At 29.1% G+C, this 19,241-nt stretch overlaps 1 protein-coding gene across 1 annotated transcript; it reads left to right on the top strand.

Annotated features, from left to right (window-relative positions):
* The first annotated feature begins 6,120 nt into the window (after positions 1-6,120).
* Positions 6,121-6,513, top strand: LOC107438142 (protein GVQW3-like). The gene has a single exon (XM_016050349.2). It carries the CDS (start codon positions 6,121-6,123, stop codon positions 6,511-6,513), a length of 393 nt encoding a protein of 130 aa, XP_015905835.2.
* The last annotated feature ends 12,728 nt before the right edge of the window (positions 6,514-19,241 follow it).

Below are 19,241 nucleotides of genomic sequence, written 5' to 3'. Positions count from 1 at the left end.
CTGCTAATGGCAAACAGCTATGAATCAACTAGTGGTGTCTGTTCATCGAATTCTAACACAGATATAACTCTGGTGGGGGAGTACTGTAATGTATCTACCCCTACAAAAATACAATTCCAATTCATCAGTAAATAAAACATGTTAACTCGATTCTATTTGGGGTACCTTTTTATACATGAAGGTTCCCCACAAAATTGAGCTAACACAATCGTAAACTAGCCAATTTCTTTATGTTTGTTCAACTTTAGGATGACATTGCGGATTTTGGCAAAATTTAACGTTTATTACAATCAATCTCCATTCTATGCATTTTAGTTTTGTTAAAGAATGTCTTTCCAGATTTTATATTCAAAATCCTTTTCGAAAACAGAAATAACTTCCATAAATTCAAAGACTGTGCTGCCTAGAACAATGCTTTGCATTTGCTTGCGAATTTTTTTTCTTTTTCCGTTTGTTTAAATGTTCATATCTAGATTAACTACAACTTTTTTAAAACAATCGTGCTACCTAATATATCAAATAGAAATTGTGCCCACCTTTACCATAAACCTATTTTACCCTGATATACTTGAAAATTTTTGAACTGTAATGGTAATAACCTGAGATCAACAAAAACTCAAGCTTAACTCAAACTCAAACTTAAAACTCCATCGGGTCCTTAAAGGAGCCGGAAGAGGAATCTAGGGATGCAGAAACCCAAAAACATTGATTTTCGACTTTAATTAAAAAGGAATTCAAATTTGCTATCATATGGGGCAATATCTATGGTTGTTTTAGTAATGTGGTGAATGGGTGAACGAGATTTGTATATCTCTGCATGGAGAAAAAAAATTCTGGAAAAATGTCTATACTGTATAGTTATGACAATTCAAATTTTTTTTTTAAAAAAGAAACGTTTTTGTGGTTAAAAACCATTTAAACCATTTATTGTATTTAAACCTATATTTAAACCATTCATTTGATACATTATCCGTTAATGATTTAACAAAAATTCTGATTTTCAAAATAACTGTTTTTATTACCACACATCTAGTAAAAAACACAGGATTGATAATAAATTTATCCGAATAAATCGCTTTTATTCCATGAAAAAACTACCAAATTTTATCAATTTGCAAAATTTTATCGCATATTATAAAACAACATCCTGGTAATTTTGATCATATTCTTTTCTGCGTGTTTATAAATATATATATATATGTTGTTGTTGTTTTTTTCAATTTTATGGTCCATTTAAAGTTATTTTGCAATCGTTGTCTCTTATATAAATATAATTTTTCTGATAACATTTTAAAGCTATAACAGAGCGGACAAAAGGTGTATTAGAGTAGTTTTTACTCAAAAAATGCCAGAACTATTTTTATTAAATTAAATACTCAATCCATTGAAAAACAGTTTTATATATCAATGTAAGACTGATAGAAATTTTTTTTCTACTTTGAAATACCGTAATAACTTTTTTTAGTAAACTTACTTACTACTCAAATACAAAAATTAGTTTTTTTAAAAAGAAACTATTTTAAAATTTTAATAAAATTTCTTATTCATAAATTTTATTTTTCAATATTTATAAAATTTTATTTTTAAATCACAATTTTAATATTTTTTTTATTTCAGTTTATCGTAATAACATTATCTAAGAAGTGGGGCATTAAATAAAACATTGAGTAAACAAATATTTAAATTTCAGAAAATGCAAACATTTAAGGATGAAATCTAAAACATAGATTGCAAAGTATCAAAATTATATGTATTTTAATAATCATATTTGTTTTAATGTAACCAATATAAAAATGAAAAAAAAATAGGAAAAGTAGAAGCTCTATTTTCATAAACTTTAAGCGAAAAACATGGGCAGATATTTGAATGAAATTTAAACCACATTATAATAGCAGAGGATGATTTTCAAGTATAAATTTTCAAAGTAGCTTAAATCAAGCCTAAAAGAGAAACAAAATCTCGGTATTTTAGCAAAATTAAGGTATTAGATATTTCATCTCATATTTAAAAATATTGCAAAGGAGTATTATCCAAACATGCTTTAAATCGAATATTTTTATCATATTTTCAGCCTCCAATGTCTTATTTTTTTAGCTAAAAGTTCTTTTTCTCTGGAGTGACTGAAAACAATTTGTATTAGCTTTTTTATTTAATGTCTCTCATTGTTAAAATTACCTTATATTTAACTATAGCAATATATATAATATATTATTTTAGAGAATAAATAAACTTTATTGCATTTATTTGTATGAAATGATTTCATACTTATACGGAAAAAAAACTTATACGGAACTTATACTTATACTTATACTTATAAAAAAACTTATACTTATACTTATACGGAATTTATATTATACTCATTTATATTATAGTCATATTTATATATACTCATATATTTATATTTATATTTATAGAATCAGAAATCTGAATCATTTTCAAGAAAAGTTCGTTTTTATGTCTAATTTCGTTACTTAAAATATTGTTTGCAATTATTAATTAGCAAATTTGTGGTCACCCGCTCGATCAATTAGTATTGAGTCCTAGAACGTGAAAATGCGATCAATAGGTCAAAAGTTATTCAGAGTGGTCCGCTTATTTTTTTGCGCACTGTACACATACCCTTCGGTGGGAATTAAAATCTATTTCCCCTTATGTATCTTGATTACAATCATAGTATGGTTAACATTTAATAAACAAAAAGCGCGAATTACTATAACAGCAGTAGTGCCTGCTGTTACAAAAAATAATTAAGCAGCATTAGCCTCAATTATAATATGGCGATTTTTTATGCTTTTCATAAATGAACAAATACTTTTTCTCTATTAATTCAGCATTTTAATTCAAAACATTTTTTTATTTCAATTGGCACCTATTAACAAAATTAATTAACTGTAATTCTCGAAATACATAGTAATGACAGTATTCGTAGTAATGACACTAATATATTGATGTAACCATTTTTGGCAAGCGAAAGAATATCGGTACAAACTTAGAATATCAGCAACAAAAAATCGCCGAACTATTATAGACACCGGTAAGGCTTAATTAAATGAGGTATTGATTGTTTTTGGTGTTGCTGTTATAAGTACTACGGAAATTGAAACTTATTATACCAAGGTGCATAAATTGGGTATTGTGGTAATAAATTTTTCGCCACTTTCCGAAACGAAAGTACCGTAACATAACTATTCTACACATTCAGGGTACCTAATGTACAATCTTTATGCTTTTTTTTATTTGATGTATATTCCGGCGTTGCTTAATAATATTAGATTTACTATAATATGAGTTAAAAGCATATTCACTAAAAGAAAGATCAAATATACATAAATTTTAAAAATCGTGGTATTCAGAATTTAGTATAATTTTACCTTGCCCCAGTTGATATCTTCATTTCTATTCCATTAGTTCTTGTTGAGTTTCCATTATTTAAGTTCGTAGAAACATAGTATCAATTTAGAAGCAGATGGTTTCTTTCACCATATAAAATGCAAATTCGGTGACGTCATCACCATACATCATGAATTTACTAGCGTTGGTGACCTAGGTTATAACCTAGGTTAGAAACTAAAGTTATATAATTCATAAGAACGTGTGATAAAACTAGTTTTCGATTGATAGGAACTGCAAACCGGAAATCGTGGGTAGTTTTAAAGAAATAGTTTTGTGTTTTTAAACCAATCTACAGTGCACAGAAAAAAGGGACCACCCTGAATAACTTTTAATTTTATGATCTGGTCTTCACATTTTAGTACTCAATCTTAATGATTCAAGAGGGGGACTTCAAATAAGCTAATTATTTAGTGCAGACGATATTTTAAGTTACAAAATCAGACACAAAAACGTACTTTTTCTGAATAAGCATACCTTTTTTTAACGGATTCCGATTTCTAGCCTTCAGAATATTCGGGGTAGCCGCAATTTGGAAAATATGCTGACAATAGTTTGGTGAAGAGAGTGGTCTAAAGTTTGAACCACTTAATGCTAATTTTGCTTTTTGCGTATTTCGCCCTATCTCAAGAAAATTTTAAGTGAATTGAAAAAAAAATTTCCACACCGTTATTAATTTCGTTTATCCAAAATGAAATGAAAAAAATGAATTTTAGTAAATATTTGCTATTTTTTATTATTTTATTTAATAATTATCGAAAAAATTCTGAATTTTAAGGTATATAATTTTTTACACCATTTTAAATAACATAATTTTACAAGGCGAAATACAAAATTCTGTATTTGTTTCACACTGTGCCCCAAATTTTGTGAGAGTCTGTTACAAATTGCGATATATTCATACAAAATACAAGGCAATTATGCAAATATCGACGCTCTCAACTGAATAGATAAAATAAATAATCTTCTTCATGGCTCTTGCTTGACTTGTAAAAATATAATCATTTAAATAACATGCTTTTCAGGAAATAAATTAAAACAAAGAGTAAGAAATTATTCTAAATGTCATTCGTTTCAAGCATTAGCGTCTGTTAACAAAAGCTTTAAATTTCAAACAAAAAGATAATTCGAAAATAATAATTCCCGACATATTTCATAAATATTTAAAATTAAAAATGATTACAATTTCCAGAACATTGTTCTAGCTTGCGTTTTCAAACAAACGTTTAACAACATTAAAGGAAAGTTTAAAATAGTTTCCTGTTATTTACTATATAAATTACACGAAATTGTATCAAATGTAACTTGTATCACAAATAACATCGCAATACATCGTTTACTTATTTCATATTTTTGTCATAGAAAATTGTTACTTAAAATATTACTAATTATTTCCAGTATCTGATAATTCAAACGTACCAATATCTCTGTCAAAAATATAAAAAATTATATGATTTTTAGTTGATTTTCGTATTTTATGGTTTGTTAGTCTTCAGTTCATAGCTATAGATTCAACTTAAATTATATAAGTTATGTGAGCAATAAGTTAATATTTAATTCGGCAAATACTCAAAATCCTTAATGTACCTTAACATGTATTTATAAAAATATGCGGCTTCGAAAATATTAAATGTTTCTTATTTTTTCACAAAGTTCTGAAACAATGCAATTCTGCTTCAGTTTTAATGTAGTTAAAAATAAAACCGATTTTGATTTTCATCATCATCAGCATTGGCACGACAGCCCTTTGTAAACCTGGGCCTTCCTCAAACGTTTTTCCTATTCTGCCCTTCTCCCAGCAATTGTTTTCCAGTTCTTTACTTTTAGGATGGCAAAATCCTCATCCACACAGTCCTTCCATCTCTTTTTTGGCCTTCCTCTTGGCCTTTTATTGGAGGAGGCTGCTTTAAAGACTCTCAATGCTGTTCGTTCTGGGCTCATTCTCACTACATGCCCGGCCCATCTCATTCTACTTAGTTTTATAGTACCTAAATTTTATAGTACCTAAATTTTATAGTACCTTAATTTTATAGTACCTAAATTAGTATTTTAAAAATATAAAAGATCATCGAAAAATAGGTTTTACATAAAAAGACGTAGTTATAGAATCGTGTCATAATGTCATTTACTCAAGTTTAATATACATATTTTTTTGACAATTTTGTGCAAAAATTTCAATATTCATCTTCTGCGAATCAGTAATGACATAAAACTTGAAATATAGACTAGAAACTTGTTGTATAATTTGTAGATACTGTCTTGTAAATACGTTATTAGAATTTTTTAAACTAGCATTTTATTTGGAATAAATGACCCCAAGAAATAGAAGTAGAAAAGATGTGTTGGTTATGGGAAAGATATACGAGGTTTTTTTTAAGTAATGACCGTTTTGTTGTGTTCACCAATTTGTGGCGCGTGTGTTGCAACGAGTGCTTACCACCTTGATCAAAAAGTTCCCGGAATAACCCCCGGGGGCGCTACCATCGTTCCGATTTGAGTTCTTTTTTCTTTCTTTTTTTTCCCTTGTTAAGTTGGTGCATCTGTTGTTGATATTCCCTCTAAATCTTAGCATCATAGCTTGACATTTGCAAAAGTTACGTAACCAAGAGTACATCTATCTCTGTGTGTATTGGCGGTTATTTACAATTTTAGAAATGGATTCAAATTTGCAACAACATTTATACTAAATTTCGCGTAAGAAAAGGATTTAATGGTGCGCGAACGTTGGAAATGTTGGAAAAGTGTTTCGGCTACGATTCTCTAAAGAAAACGGTTATTCACCAGTGGCACGAGCGATTCAAAAGTGGTCGTGAGTCAATCGAAGATGATGAACGCAGTGGCAGATCATCGACCTCGAAAACCGACGAAAACATTGATAAACTAAAAGAAATGTTGGTCAATAACCACAAATTAACCATCAGAGAGATAGCAGAGAGCTTGAACATTTCCTATGGACCCGTCCAAGACATTTTGGTTAATGATTTGGGTCTCCGTCGTGTGGCAGCGAAGTTGGAGCCAAAAGACCTCAATTTCATGCAAAAAAGAGACTGTGTTGACGTCGCAAGAGGCATGATTCCGGCATTCCTTGGGAATAACTGTACTCAGTTGCATCTGTGTAGGTAAACTGTACTGTCTGTTCTGCGTCTTTAAAATGTGCAAATTTAAAAAATCCCCCTCCATGCACGAAATACAGTCGGTGATGAGTGTTTAGTCGGCCGAAAACCTGTCTGCTGTATACATTCACTGGCAGATTTGTGAAGTTACGCTTTGTGAAGTAGCAAAATTCCCTGCCATGCTGGCAGGGAATTTTGCTACTCTATGACGATGACACTCTCCGCAGATCAGATCCCAGCGTTATTGCACTCTTTTTGCGGGGAAATTTTGGACCACCCTAGCTATAACCCAGACCTTGCGCTGAGTGATTTTCATCTTTTCCGATATTTCAGACACCATTTCGGCTGCAATCACTACAACTATGACAAATACGTTAAAAAGGTCGTGACCTCTTGGTTATACAGTCGAAGAAAATTGAATTGTAAGTTATAGAATTAATAGAATTTTTAATTTTTTATAGAATTTTTAAATCATTTTAAAGAATGTAATTTTACATGGCAAAATACAAAATTTGAGCAAAATCGGTCGAATAGGTTTTGATAAATTGAATTTCGAAAATTTCATGCATATAAAATTCAATTGATCAAGAACTGAGCAATTAAATTATTTTGGTATAAACAAATCTGTTATTTTAGTACCCGTTATTTTGGACCTGTTATTTGGACAGATCTGTTATTTTGGAACCTGAATGGATAAACGAGCTTAATAATTAAGCGCAAACATTTTTCAATTCGCTTAAGAAGTTCTCGAGATATGTAGAAATATGCAAAACGTAAAATTAACATTAAGGGGTTCAAACTTTGGATCGCTCTCCTGACCAGTGTGAACCATATTTCCGAGATTGCGGCTACGCCCTCTATCTTGGGGGTTACAACTCTAAATCCGTTGAAAAAACCATATGTTTATCCAGTGGAAGTACGTTTTGCGTCTAATTTCGTAACTTAAAATATCTGCACTAATTAATTAGCATTTTTGAAGTAATCTTTTCAAACCATTAAGAATGAGTCCTAGAACGTGAAGATCCAATAATTTGATCAAAAGCTATTCAAGGTGGTCCGTTTTTCATTTTGCTCACCAATGCATATAAAATGTTGCTATATTATTTCTTGGAAACATTTCCACCAAGAAAACATGGCACTTTTATTTTTTTTAAGCATAAACTTTAAATATTGTACTAAAAATGCGTTTGTTTGACATAAGGTAACGTCATTCCCTTAAAAAATGAAATACAAAAAGATCACAAAAAGCTCAATAGTTATCCTTGTAGGAATAAAAATTTATTTATTTTTTTAAAAAGAACTTCATGATGGGCTTGATGCAGGCATCGTTTTTATAAAAAAATTACACTTTTAAAGAACTTCATTTGTTAATCTTTATACTCTAAAAAATAAATTACATTTTTTAAAACATGAAACTTAAATTTATTCTAAGATTAATCCAACCTAATTAGATTTAGTAAGTAACTTATAATACTTCAGTAAATCCTGCTAAAGAAAATACTGAAAATTATTTTTTAATATATTTCCTAATTAAGGTTTCCCTGGGCATTTAAAATTGAGTAAACAATCAAAGTCTATATAAATAAACGTATTTTATAAAATGCTTCAAAATGGATTATCTTCCCTGCATCTTAAGAATTCAAAAGGCTTTAAATTTCAAATCAAATCAAATAATCCATGCTTGTTTTGAAATAATTAATTTATAAAATAAACTTAAAATAGTGTTTAAATATATTACTATGTATTGAGAGTTACTTATTCGTGTAATACCAAGTTGTTGTTTTTTCAGCAAAATGATGTTTACTCTAATATTTAGTTCTTAATTTATTTCATTAGAAATGACTTCCATTTAATTAATTGTCTTAAATATTGCTAATTAAAATTCCGTTTATCTCTATTTTCTACATATAATGCATGTTAATTTTTAGGAAGCTTATAATAATATATTTTTTATTCTCGAAGTAATTTCATTCTAATTAATGAGCTGGAAATAATATTATATTTATGCATGCCGTATTTTATTTATGTACGTATTACGTATTTTATTATGTATAAGATTTACATGCATTATAAAATACAATGAACATATCACACCACTCATTTGATAAGATAACAGATAATGTGCTATTTAATGAACAAAAAAGGTAAATAAACGAACAAAATAAACAAAAAAGACAATTTAATAAACAAAAAAGATTTAATAAACGGATATTTTCAACTGCCATTGGTATAAAATTCATTAAAATCATAACAATATCTATTAGTCAATCATTCAGTTTTTCTTCTATAATGGAAATTATGATACTCCCTCAGTAATTGCCTTCATAACAATAAAATTATGATAATCAAGATTTACCATAATCATAATTGCAACACTCAAAACTGAAATAACCAAAATATTTTTTAACCTTTTTAAGTAAACTAAATCCACTTTACTAGCTTTCGCCCAAACTGCTACTAGCTATATAGTTGAATAGGAATTTTGTACATACCTTTAAGCTTTGTACGCTTTCATAATATTATCAAATCTGTTGAAATTTTAATAAGGTGTTAGATAAAACCATTTTTACGTTGAAACTGAATTTATGTATCGAGTAATTAAAAGTTAAAATTAAAATTATTTGAGTGATAACATTTTTAAACTTGAAACCTTTTTAAGATTTAATAAGACACTGAAACAAATGCGTACGGTTAAGAACTAATTAGCATGATCTAAGATTTCTATCAATACTCACCTTACATAAATTCAAATTTTAGAAAAAAAATCTAGAAAAGTATATTGAGTTTTAATTTATAACTAACATTAATTCGCGAGAAATATTTAAATTAACTTCCAAATTTTTATGAAAAACATACATTTTGTAAGGATTACTTTTTTCATTACAAAAGTAAAAATAAGCTTTTCAAAGTCTTTAATGTTTTTTTGTAAACTTTAAAAATGCTTTTTGAACAAAAATTACCCTATGTTTAATAAGGTCCTATGATAATATGTTTTAAAACCAAGATTTTGACGGAGTATGACAGTCCTTTTTTAATGTTTAAGTTCATTTTATAATGTAATTTTTTTAATACAAATCATAAAAAAAAGTATTTTTCAACACTTAACTATGCATACTTTTGTCTTTAACTTCGTCTGATATATATGTATTTTTTTAAAAGATAAAATAACTTAATTCACGTGAGATAAAAACAATTTCCTGTTTGAATTGCTAAACTTTTATAATACTCGTTTGATAAATTATTGCCAATATATGTTTAAAGAGTCTGACTAGTGTATAAACATGATTTTGGGCGAAATTTTTGAAATTGACTTTATTATAAATTTATAATTCTTGTATTCAGCTTTTTAAAATCACTTTACTTTTGCTGGTGCTCTAATTATTAACAAAATTATAGCTGTTTTCGTACAAGGTGATAACAGCTGTTGGCTGTCTTTAATTTATCTTGGAAGAATGGTAGACTTTACCGTGATTGGAAGAGAGCCCTCGTTATACCTATCAGAAAGCCTGGCAAGCCTGCCGATTCTTCCGAAAGCCATAGACCTATAGCTCTGACAAGTCCTACTCTTTTTAACTTGTTTTTATCTGGTGTTGGGAATAGGATTTCTGTTACCTGCAATATTGCCATCTTTGTCGATGACATTGCGCTGTGGTCTGTGGCCGGGATATTGATTCCTTGGTATTGCATTTAAATCAGTCATTGCAATCTATAAGTGATTTTGCGGCCGACCACAAACTTGTTTTCAATGCCTTAAAATCGGTTACTTCATTTTTTACCACAAATAGACGTTTATACAACTACCAACCTCAGATTTCCATTGGCGGGGTTCGGATGCCTCATGACAAAAACCCCCAAATACTTGGGTTTTATTGTAGACCCAGAGTTTCATTGTAATAGGCACATTGACTCCCTGGTTAACAGGAGTAGAAGTCGTCTCAATATTCTAAAGTATATCTCAGGCAGGGACTGGGGGGCCGACTCAGCCACCCTTAGAACAACCTATACTGCCCTCCTGAGACCCATATTGGAATATGGTTTCCAGGTCTACTCCTGTGCTTCGGCCAATAATCTCCAGAAGCTTGAAAAAGTTCAGCATAGTGCAGCCAGAATTATTTCTGGATTGCGTAATAGCTGCCCGAGTCATATTCTACTATATAAAACAAATTTATAGCCCTTGGAAATGAGAAGGGAATCTAACCTTGTTAAATACTATGCGAAATTGGCTAGCTTGGGTACTCAGAATCGAACAGTTGAATTTTTGCTTAATTGGCAAAATTATCAAAGATTAAAAAAGAACAGCCCTCTTTCTCGGGCCCTTTCGCTTGATGCAGTAGAGTTCAATGTTGATCCGCAATTCATCTGCAGTCCTGTATGTGTTTTTCCATACTACACTGCTCTCTGAGGTTACTATGGGCAACCAGCCTCCAGAGTACTTGAAGCAATTGGCTTTGGATATAATAAACTTTGTCCCTGCTGACGATCTTAAAATCTATACTGGTGGTAGCGGTAACCACGCCGCAGTGGAATTTGCACTATATATCCTGCTGAAGTTCACAAATCAAGATCACTAAGAAACCCAATTTTTTGTTCAATGTTTCGCAGTGAACTTATTGCTATTCAAGCAGGTCTGGAAATTATCAGGACTAGAGCCACTTTTCGGAATGTCTGGATCTTCACGGACAGTCGTAGCTGTATTCAGCACCTGAGCAATTGGGAGAGAGTAACGGACCGGAATGGGGTCTCTATACTTCGTTTATTAAATGCCCTCTCAGCCTCCCATGGCATCCATATTCAGTGGATACCCTCACACGTTGGTCTTTTTTGGCAACGGACGTGCTGATCAGTTAGCAAAAGAAGGTACTTCCCTTCCGGCCTCTCCAAACACGGCCCTCACTTACTCTGAATTATTTTCTATCCGCAAATCTAAAGTTAATAAAGCTTAGCTTGTTCCACCGGATCACAATTGGTATCCCCGCAAGCGTCCTGGAGGAGCCCTTGACTTTCATGGTATACGTGCCGACCAAACTGCTGCCTGTAAATTTGTCAGTGGGTATACTAAGAGCCTCACTTTCAGTGGACAAATTAAACTTTTTCCATCTTGTAAAAAGTGCAACTTCAGCGAGGCTAGTCCTCACCATCTACTTGATTGCCTGGATTTCACCGTGGAAGAGGTACTTGAGAGACCTCTCCTTTTCCTCCTTTTGAAGACTCACGGCCTCATGGATCTGGTATAGCTCCGCTATTTCAGCTGGGATTGGAAACAACAACACTAGTTTTAGAAGTTTTACGGATAATAAAACAAAGTAACTAGTTTTTGAAATTTTCATACTAATATTTAAAAAAATAGGCGGCGAAGCTAATCGGATATTTTAAAAATGGAAAGGTACTAGTACCACATAACTCGTATCTTCTCCATTAGGGCTTATTCAAAAATTGCCGCTCATTCTCAAGACGCGAATGACAGGTTGGGGAGAGTCGGGTAGCCCCGCCCTCTTAAGGAGTATTGCTTATATTTCTGTATAATATTGAGTAATAATCAATATTTTTGTACGTTTCTATTGTTTTATCATCTAATTAAATAATGCAAAAAGAATAAATCAAAAAAAGAATAGTTTAACTCAAAAAAATAGAAATTTAAAAAAACATGCTTTTCAGCTCTTTTTAAAATGTGTCGGGTAGCCCCACCCAGTTACAAAAATTATGTTTTTTGACTGTTTTTTCAGGTGTAAATGAAAATGACCAATGTATTGACAATAGATAAACCTCATTTATCATTTTTATCACAAAATTCAACCAATTTTTCTTAATTTCGTGACTACTGTATTCAACATATTTTCAGAACTATTGTTTACCATGTTATCAGCTGCGTAAATACTTGAAACTTTGAAAATAATATTTTTTTTAATACAACAATTAATGTCCGATCGCCCATTGACTTGAAAAAATGTTCTATACATATGAAATTGACAGTGGGCTGGGCGGGGCTACCCGACTCTCCCCTACATGACACTTTTACGGAACTCTAACACAAAACTTAAAATTTCAAAAATGCATTAAAATTATAGATCTTTTGTAATATTCACAATTCACAAAAAATGTTCAATATCATATACCCGACTCTTCCCTAATTTTTGTCTAGTGTGTCTTTGGAATGAGCACCTATTTTTGTGAGCTTGAAGCATGTCAACTTTTACCTCCTACATATTTTTTGAACCAAATGAAGATTTCATCTTATCAAGTACATTTTTCCTCTTCAGTTGTTTTGGAATTTATCATTTTATATAAATTTTTATCCAAATAGAACATTGTTAATTCTTCTTATGCTCCAATAGGTTTTCTAAAGTCTCAAAGCATTTTCTGAATAATAAATAAGCAATTAATTACACATTGGATCTGCTTAAAAGAAATTGCCCTCACGCTTTCTCTTTATATTTTTTAATGAAATGTTTTATTATTTCTAATTTTAATATTTTTAACACGTTTAATTAAAAGTCATTTCTTATTTACTTTATGCATGTGCTTTAACTTGTACCTATTCGTTACTTTAAGTGATTGCACGTTAACAGACTTTCTATAAAAAACTTAAAAATCATTGATTTTTTGTTTCTTTTGTAATTCCACTTTTTAATAATTACTTTTAAAAATCTGTCGTATTATTTTTCTGTATGAATGCTTGAATTTTTTTATACGTTATATTTTCAAAATAACATAATCATGTCTGGTATAAACAGTTCTTTATTTTTAGACCAATCTCGTTAAGTATTCTATTAATTAAGTATTTCTAACACTGCCGAAAAAAATGAATTTATCTTGTTAACCGACAAATTTGTTTCCATCATTGATTTATTTATTGAGTGTGCTTTCTTAATCAAACACGGAAAACCACTTTTGCTGTCCACCTCAACCACTTAAAGGAAAATCAAAAAGCAAGTCCAAATCAAACATTTATTTCCCGAACAAAACATTGACGAAATAACGCGTACATATAACTAGTGCTATTCATAGATTAAGAATTTATTATATAGCACAGATTTAGAAGAAGTAAACCATATGGGTTTTGCCCAAATTCTACTATAATTGTTTAAAAAAGTAGTAAAATCTAAATTTTGGTTCTAAAGTTCTGTTAAGTAGATTCATAGGTAAACTTTTTTAACTAAATCTTGTTTGATAAAGATCTACATATTTTATCATTCCTCTAAAGTTATAGCAATAGAAAGTGCTTACTTAAAGGTTAAAAATCAATGTATAAAAAATACGAGATAATTATCGTAAATCAATAAGAATTAGTTTGAAATTTGAAACAAAAATTGGTCGAATAGTTCCAATTTCGTTCAAATTTTGTATTCAATCACATAGAATTACTTACTTTAAAATAATGTAAAAATTTGTGCACCTCACAATTCAATTTTTTTCGAATTATTAATAAATAAAATGACAGAAAATAATAAATAATTATTAAAATTACTTTTAAGTAAAATTATTTTTGAATCGATGAATTTTAAAATTGTGTAAAAAGGTAAGTTTATTCAGAGTAATTATGATTACTAAAAACTATATTTTGTATAAAATTATCTCTTGATAAACGAATTTTTATAATTGTGTACGAAAGTAAGTTTATTATTCAACGAAAATACGTTTTTATAACTGTTTTCGTAACTTAAAATATCGTCTATAGTAATTAATTAGCATATTTTGGTCAAGCCCTTCGTAACATTAAGCGTGATACGTGGTAAAATCAGAGCTTTAGATCAAAGGTTATTCAAAGTGGGTTTTTTTTTATTAGAATAGGATAAGTATCCCCATGTAACAAGAATAAAAACAACATAAAAAGATATAAAGCATTGTTTAATATCTTTCATCAACGCGTCCATACTTAAATGATTTTTTTTAAAGTTTTTTAAATTCTAAGTGGAATGAGTCAATGGAATATATAAATCAATTTCAATTTTTTTTATTTAATTCTTAATATTATTACATTATGGAACTATTCTGCTCTGAAACATTCCAATTTATAAAAAATTTAACATACTTATTTTTTTCACCCTCTCTAGTAAATACACTTTCCTAGTAGGTACAGCATTAACATTGTAAGTTTAAAGAAAATTACTAATTAATTCAAGTTACTCATTTGACTTAAAATGAAAAGGAAAATTGGTATTAAAGTACAACTATAATAAACAAAAATGAGAGGATTTTTTTCTTTTAATATCTTAATCTACATTAATGTGTGGGACAGGGATATCTTGGCTGGTAGGGCATGTCCGAAAGGTCGTGAGTACGATTCCCGCTGGCTGAAGAGTCTCCGTGTAGAGCAGTGTTTCCTAAAGTGTGGTACGCGTACCCTCAGGGGTACGGGAACAGTTTAGTGGGGTTACGCGTTTTTATGCGATGCAACAAATGCAAATTTCAAAAAATTTTATTTAAAAACAAAACCAACCATGAAAATTTGCGATTACGTATTTCTCTATTGGCTATTTTTTGCAGAGTTAACAATTAATAATTAGTGGTGTCAACAGCCAGTTGTGATTTTTAACTTTTGTACAAAAATTGTATAGTAAAAAATACATTCATTTTTTTCATTAGTGGTACACAGCGTTACGAAAAATTTAGAAATTGTACCCAAAAGTCATAAGTTTGGGTAACACTGGTGTAGAGACTGGTGACTGGTGCACGCTAAATCTTACGGGGTCAAGTCCTCCAACTTCCCAAAAGAAATCATTTTATCTCTAGAGATTCTGGAACGTAGGTTGAAAGTTCATGTCAAAACTATAATCTGTGGATGGATGGATGGTGCGTGATTGCGTCCTCCTTGTTAAAAGGAATGTGAAGTATGTATGTTGTCTCCGGATCATCATGAGAAAAATGCTTCCCAGAATGTCGCCAATAGCCCATTATGCAAGTCTAGTGCGACATAAATTAAAGTACCGTACCGTACATTAATGTAATACAACTATAAATGAATGGGGTTTTTTTCATTTGCCTATATATTTATTTTTTCGTAGATTCAGAAATAACGATTCTTTTTTAATTATTTTCCTGATTAGAAAAATTATTTTCTTAATAGGAAAAAAAATGTGTTTAAAAAATTGAAGCACGTCGTATTCTAATGAATGTGTCCTAATAAAAACATGGATTTAAAATTGTTTTGATGAAATGTTTTTTTTCTTAATAAAAAATTAGAAACTTAAAAAATAATTTTTTTAAGCTCCATTCTATATTAATATCGCCCTAGCATAATGATTAAAGAGGATTTTAGTAAATACGGCGGTTTAGAAATGTCTGATCTTACATCATTTTTACTGAATATAAATTTATACATATTTTATTTGAAAAAAAAACTTTTATTAAAATAGCTTAAAAATTAAAAACTTTAAAGTTTAATATCACTTAATTTAGTTTTTTTGCAACAAATTCTCATTAAAACTCAAATTAATTGAGACAAAGAATGAAATGTTAAATATTAAAAACTTTATATTTTTATATTTTACTTTACTTTTCTTCATACTTCACTTTTCTTAATTACAAATTTATGTAAAAGGAATCTTTATATAAACTAATTGCATTTTCATGAATACATATTATTAAATATATCTCTTGAACTTGAAGTGTTTTGAATGTTTTAAAAGATAATCACGGTGTTTGATTTCTTTTAAGGATCATCACCATTTTTACTCATTTATAAATAGATAATCTTACTATACGGAATTAATTTAATTAATCATTTTAAATAATATGTTAATAAATCTATGACTATGAGTTCTTAAAAAAAAGTTTGAGGATCAATTTCTCCTCTATTTTTTTACGTTTTTGAAGTGGGATTGCGTTTAAATACTTCACATTTTAACTTCAGAAATCGCTTCGTTTTTGAAAAGTTGAATGAAAAATTGTTCCTTTTTAGACAAAAGTCATTTTTACTTATTGTAATTAATATTTGAATTATAATTAATATTTAAATTATAATTTAACGAACTCTTTAAAGAGAAAGGTTCCATCTTTGACAAAAGAAGTTGGAACGAATTTGAGTTACAATACTATGAAAATATGCAGCAGTCATAATAATTTTCCTATATGTGCGCCATCTTTTTGTTTTAGTTGAGCTATAGCATCATGTAATCAATTTCAAAAGAGACCAATATGGAAGATCGTTTTTAGAATGTAATTTGGAACATAATTAAATTGGCAGAACATTTTAACCATATTATACATCAACGTGTTCCACAATTTCTAATAGTGTATAATTTAATGCATACAATGCTACACTTCAAAATTAAAGGTATTTCTTCTTAAATATTTCTTCGATTCCTAATTATATATTCTTTACATTTATTGCTTTATCAACATGATGTTCCTTACATTTATATCTTATTATTATCTTATTATTTTTTTATTATTTTAATAAAGGGATTTTTATATCAATAGTTTTTAATAAATTTTATATATTTTGATAAATTTTATAGTGCTTTAATTCAGTTAATTAAAAACACATGAAGATTCCTTGTCGTTATATATTAGTATATTGTACTTTTTAAAATAAAATATTTTATGTAAATATATAATGTTAATGTTTTCGCTAAAACCCGCATAGTAATTGCTGCCTAACAGCACAGTGAGTTATTGCAGCGTCACAGGTTTAGAGGAAAAGGTAGCTATCTTCTTTACAAAAGAATAATTTACTAAGAGCTTTCACTTAATGGAACAAAAAAATCATATAAAAAAGTACTTATATATTCTGAGCACGAAATGAATAGTGTTCCTGCCTTTTTAAACGTAATTAGATTCATAAACTTGTTTAAAGAAATAAGTTGGTTATTTGGTTAAAAGAGTAGGTGTTATTAAATTAGGTATGAAAATTCAGTTACCTTAAAAATGCTTTCAGAGAGAAGATTTGTTAATAGCAGCATAAAGCATCTTTCCTGAGAAAAAAAAACATTTAGTATTATTTTCATGAAACTAAATTGGGTGTGGTTTATTTTTTCATGTAGGCCTTTCAAAGTTTTTAAAAAATAATTACACGACAGTCTTAATTAACCTCATTTTAATAAAAAAAATCCGAAAATTTTGGTAAATATTAAAATGCTGTCGTTTGTAAATTCCTAATTTTAATCTAAATTTATTTATGAAAAGTTATACTGTGTAGAATTTTTTAATAATATTGTTTAAGTTTCCTTAAAAAATTCTTTAATCGCCTTTAACTCGAAACCATACTCTAATTGTACCTTTACATTAGAGTATTACATTTACACAATCTTATTTAAGGAAACTTAATGCACTTTTAAATGGGCAATCATTTTTCAAAAATTTTTAAAAAATTATTATATTTTTATTAAAAAAAAGACAGCTAACTTGAGAAAAGCACTTTTTTCCTCCGTTATTAGCTACCACAATGCTATAATTGAATAACTTACATAATTATTTAACTCCAGCAATGCAGTAGTCGAGTAACTTATTTGATAATTATTATCTCCAACAATACAGTAGTCGAGTAATTTATCGCATGATTATTATTAGCTTCAACACTTCAGAAGTCAAGTAACTTCATATCAACATCTTGTACCATTTTCAGAATTCGCATTGAATGCGATAGCTAGAAATGAACGACACTTAATTTAACTGTGAGAAAATAACTGTTACAAACTCAAAACAGTTATAACAAATGGTTATTTCTAATGGCAAAAGCTTTCAAAAGTCAGCCTCAATATCTGAAACAACCTATTTAGATACTAAAATAAATAAATAATATATTATTTCAATTTAAAAAAAAACGAAAAATGATGCTTTATATTAATTATTATTGGTATTAGTATTATTATTTGTTTTTTATATCAATGCGTCCAAATTTATAAAGCGACAAAATTATTTTTATGTCTATTAACAGCAGATAATTTAATTCATTACTCAGCCTGAAACGTACAGAATACAACACCAGGTAACATTCAAGCTTGATTATTCACAAGGTAGTAACAAGACGTTGATTGGATGTTTGATCACTCATCATACTAATCTGCACAGTTAATCATTAAATTTCTCTTTGTTATGTTGCAAATCTTAAAATTCCAAAAACGTTATTTATACTATTACGTTACACATCCAAACGTAAAATAATTATAAGTATGATAAGACATTGACATGCACGCTAATTTCGAGATCACAAATTTTTATCAGTTGTTTGTACTTTTTTTCTAAATTAACGCTAAAATTGGTTTCAAAGTGAATGCAATAAATTTTCAATGTTTAAGAATAGCATTTTTTTTCCTTTTATGATATTAAAAAATTCGTATTTCTAGATCCCCTAGTTATTTTACACAGATTTTTCAAATGAAATTCTTGATAAAAATGATATCTCTCAGAGTATTATTAAGGAGAAGCACAACCTTCGGCAAAAGACATTATGATTTTGGCAATAAAATACTTTATTGTATTGATCGAGAAGAATGTTTAAACTTTTAATAATTTTTGCTTTCGATTTTTGTATGCAAAATGCAATAACTTCAAAATTTTGGAAGAAATACATTATGCTTTTGTCCTTCAATAAAAGTATTTTGGTTATCAAATACTGTCTTACGATTCAGCAAAAAGTACTTTTTCACAGTAAAAAATATGGGTAACAAAGTACTGTACCAAGGATTATTATATGCTATACCTTGTTTCCTCCAATGTTACACCACATTGAATATCACTCATTTTGAGATCTTGTTTTCCAGCTTTTTTAGTTAGTTAGAGCGGAATATTCATGTAATA

Source organism: Parasteatoda tepidariorum, chromosome 8 (genome assembly GCF_043381705.1).
Source record: "Parasteatoda tepidariorum isolate YZ-2023 chromosome 8, CAS_Ptep_4.0, whole genome shotgun sequence".
In the NCBI taxonomy this organism is placed as follows: domain Eukaryota; kingdom Metazoa; phylum Arthropoda; class Arachnida; order Araneae; family Theridiidae; genus Parasteatoda; species Parasteatoda tepidariorum.
The sequence above is the reverse complement of the archived record's forward strand: the minus strand, read 5'-3'. Positions and strand labels throughout refer to the sequence as shown.

Coding starts and splice junctions, on each gene's coding strand:
- LOC107438142 (XM_016050349.2), top strand. CDS start 6,121: ATGTTGGAAAAGTGTTTCGGCTACGATTCTCTAAAGAAAACGGTTATT.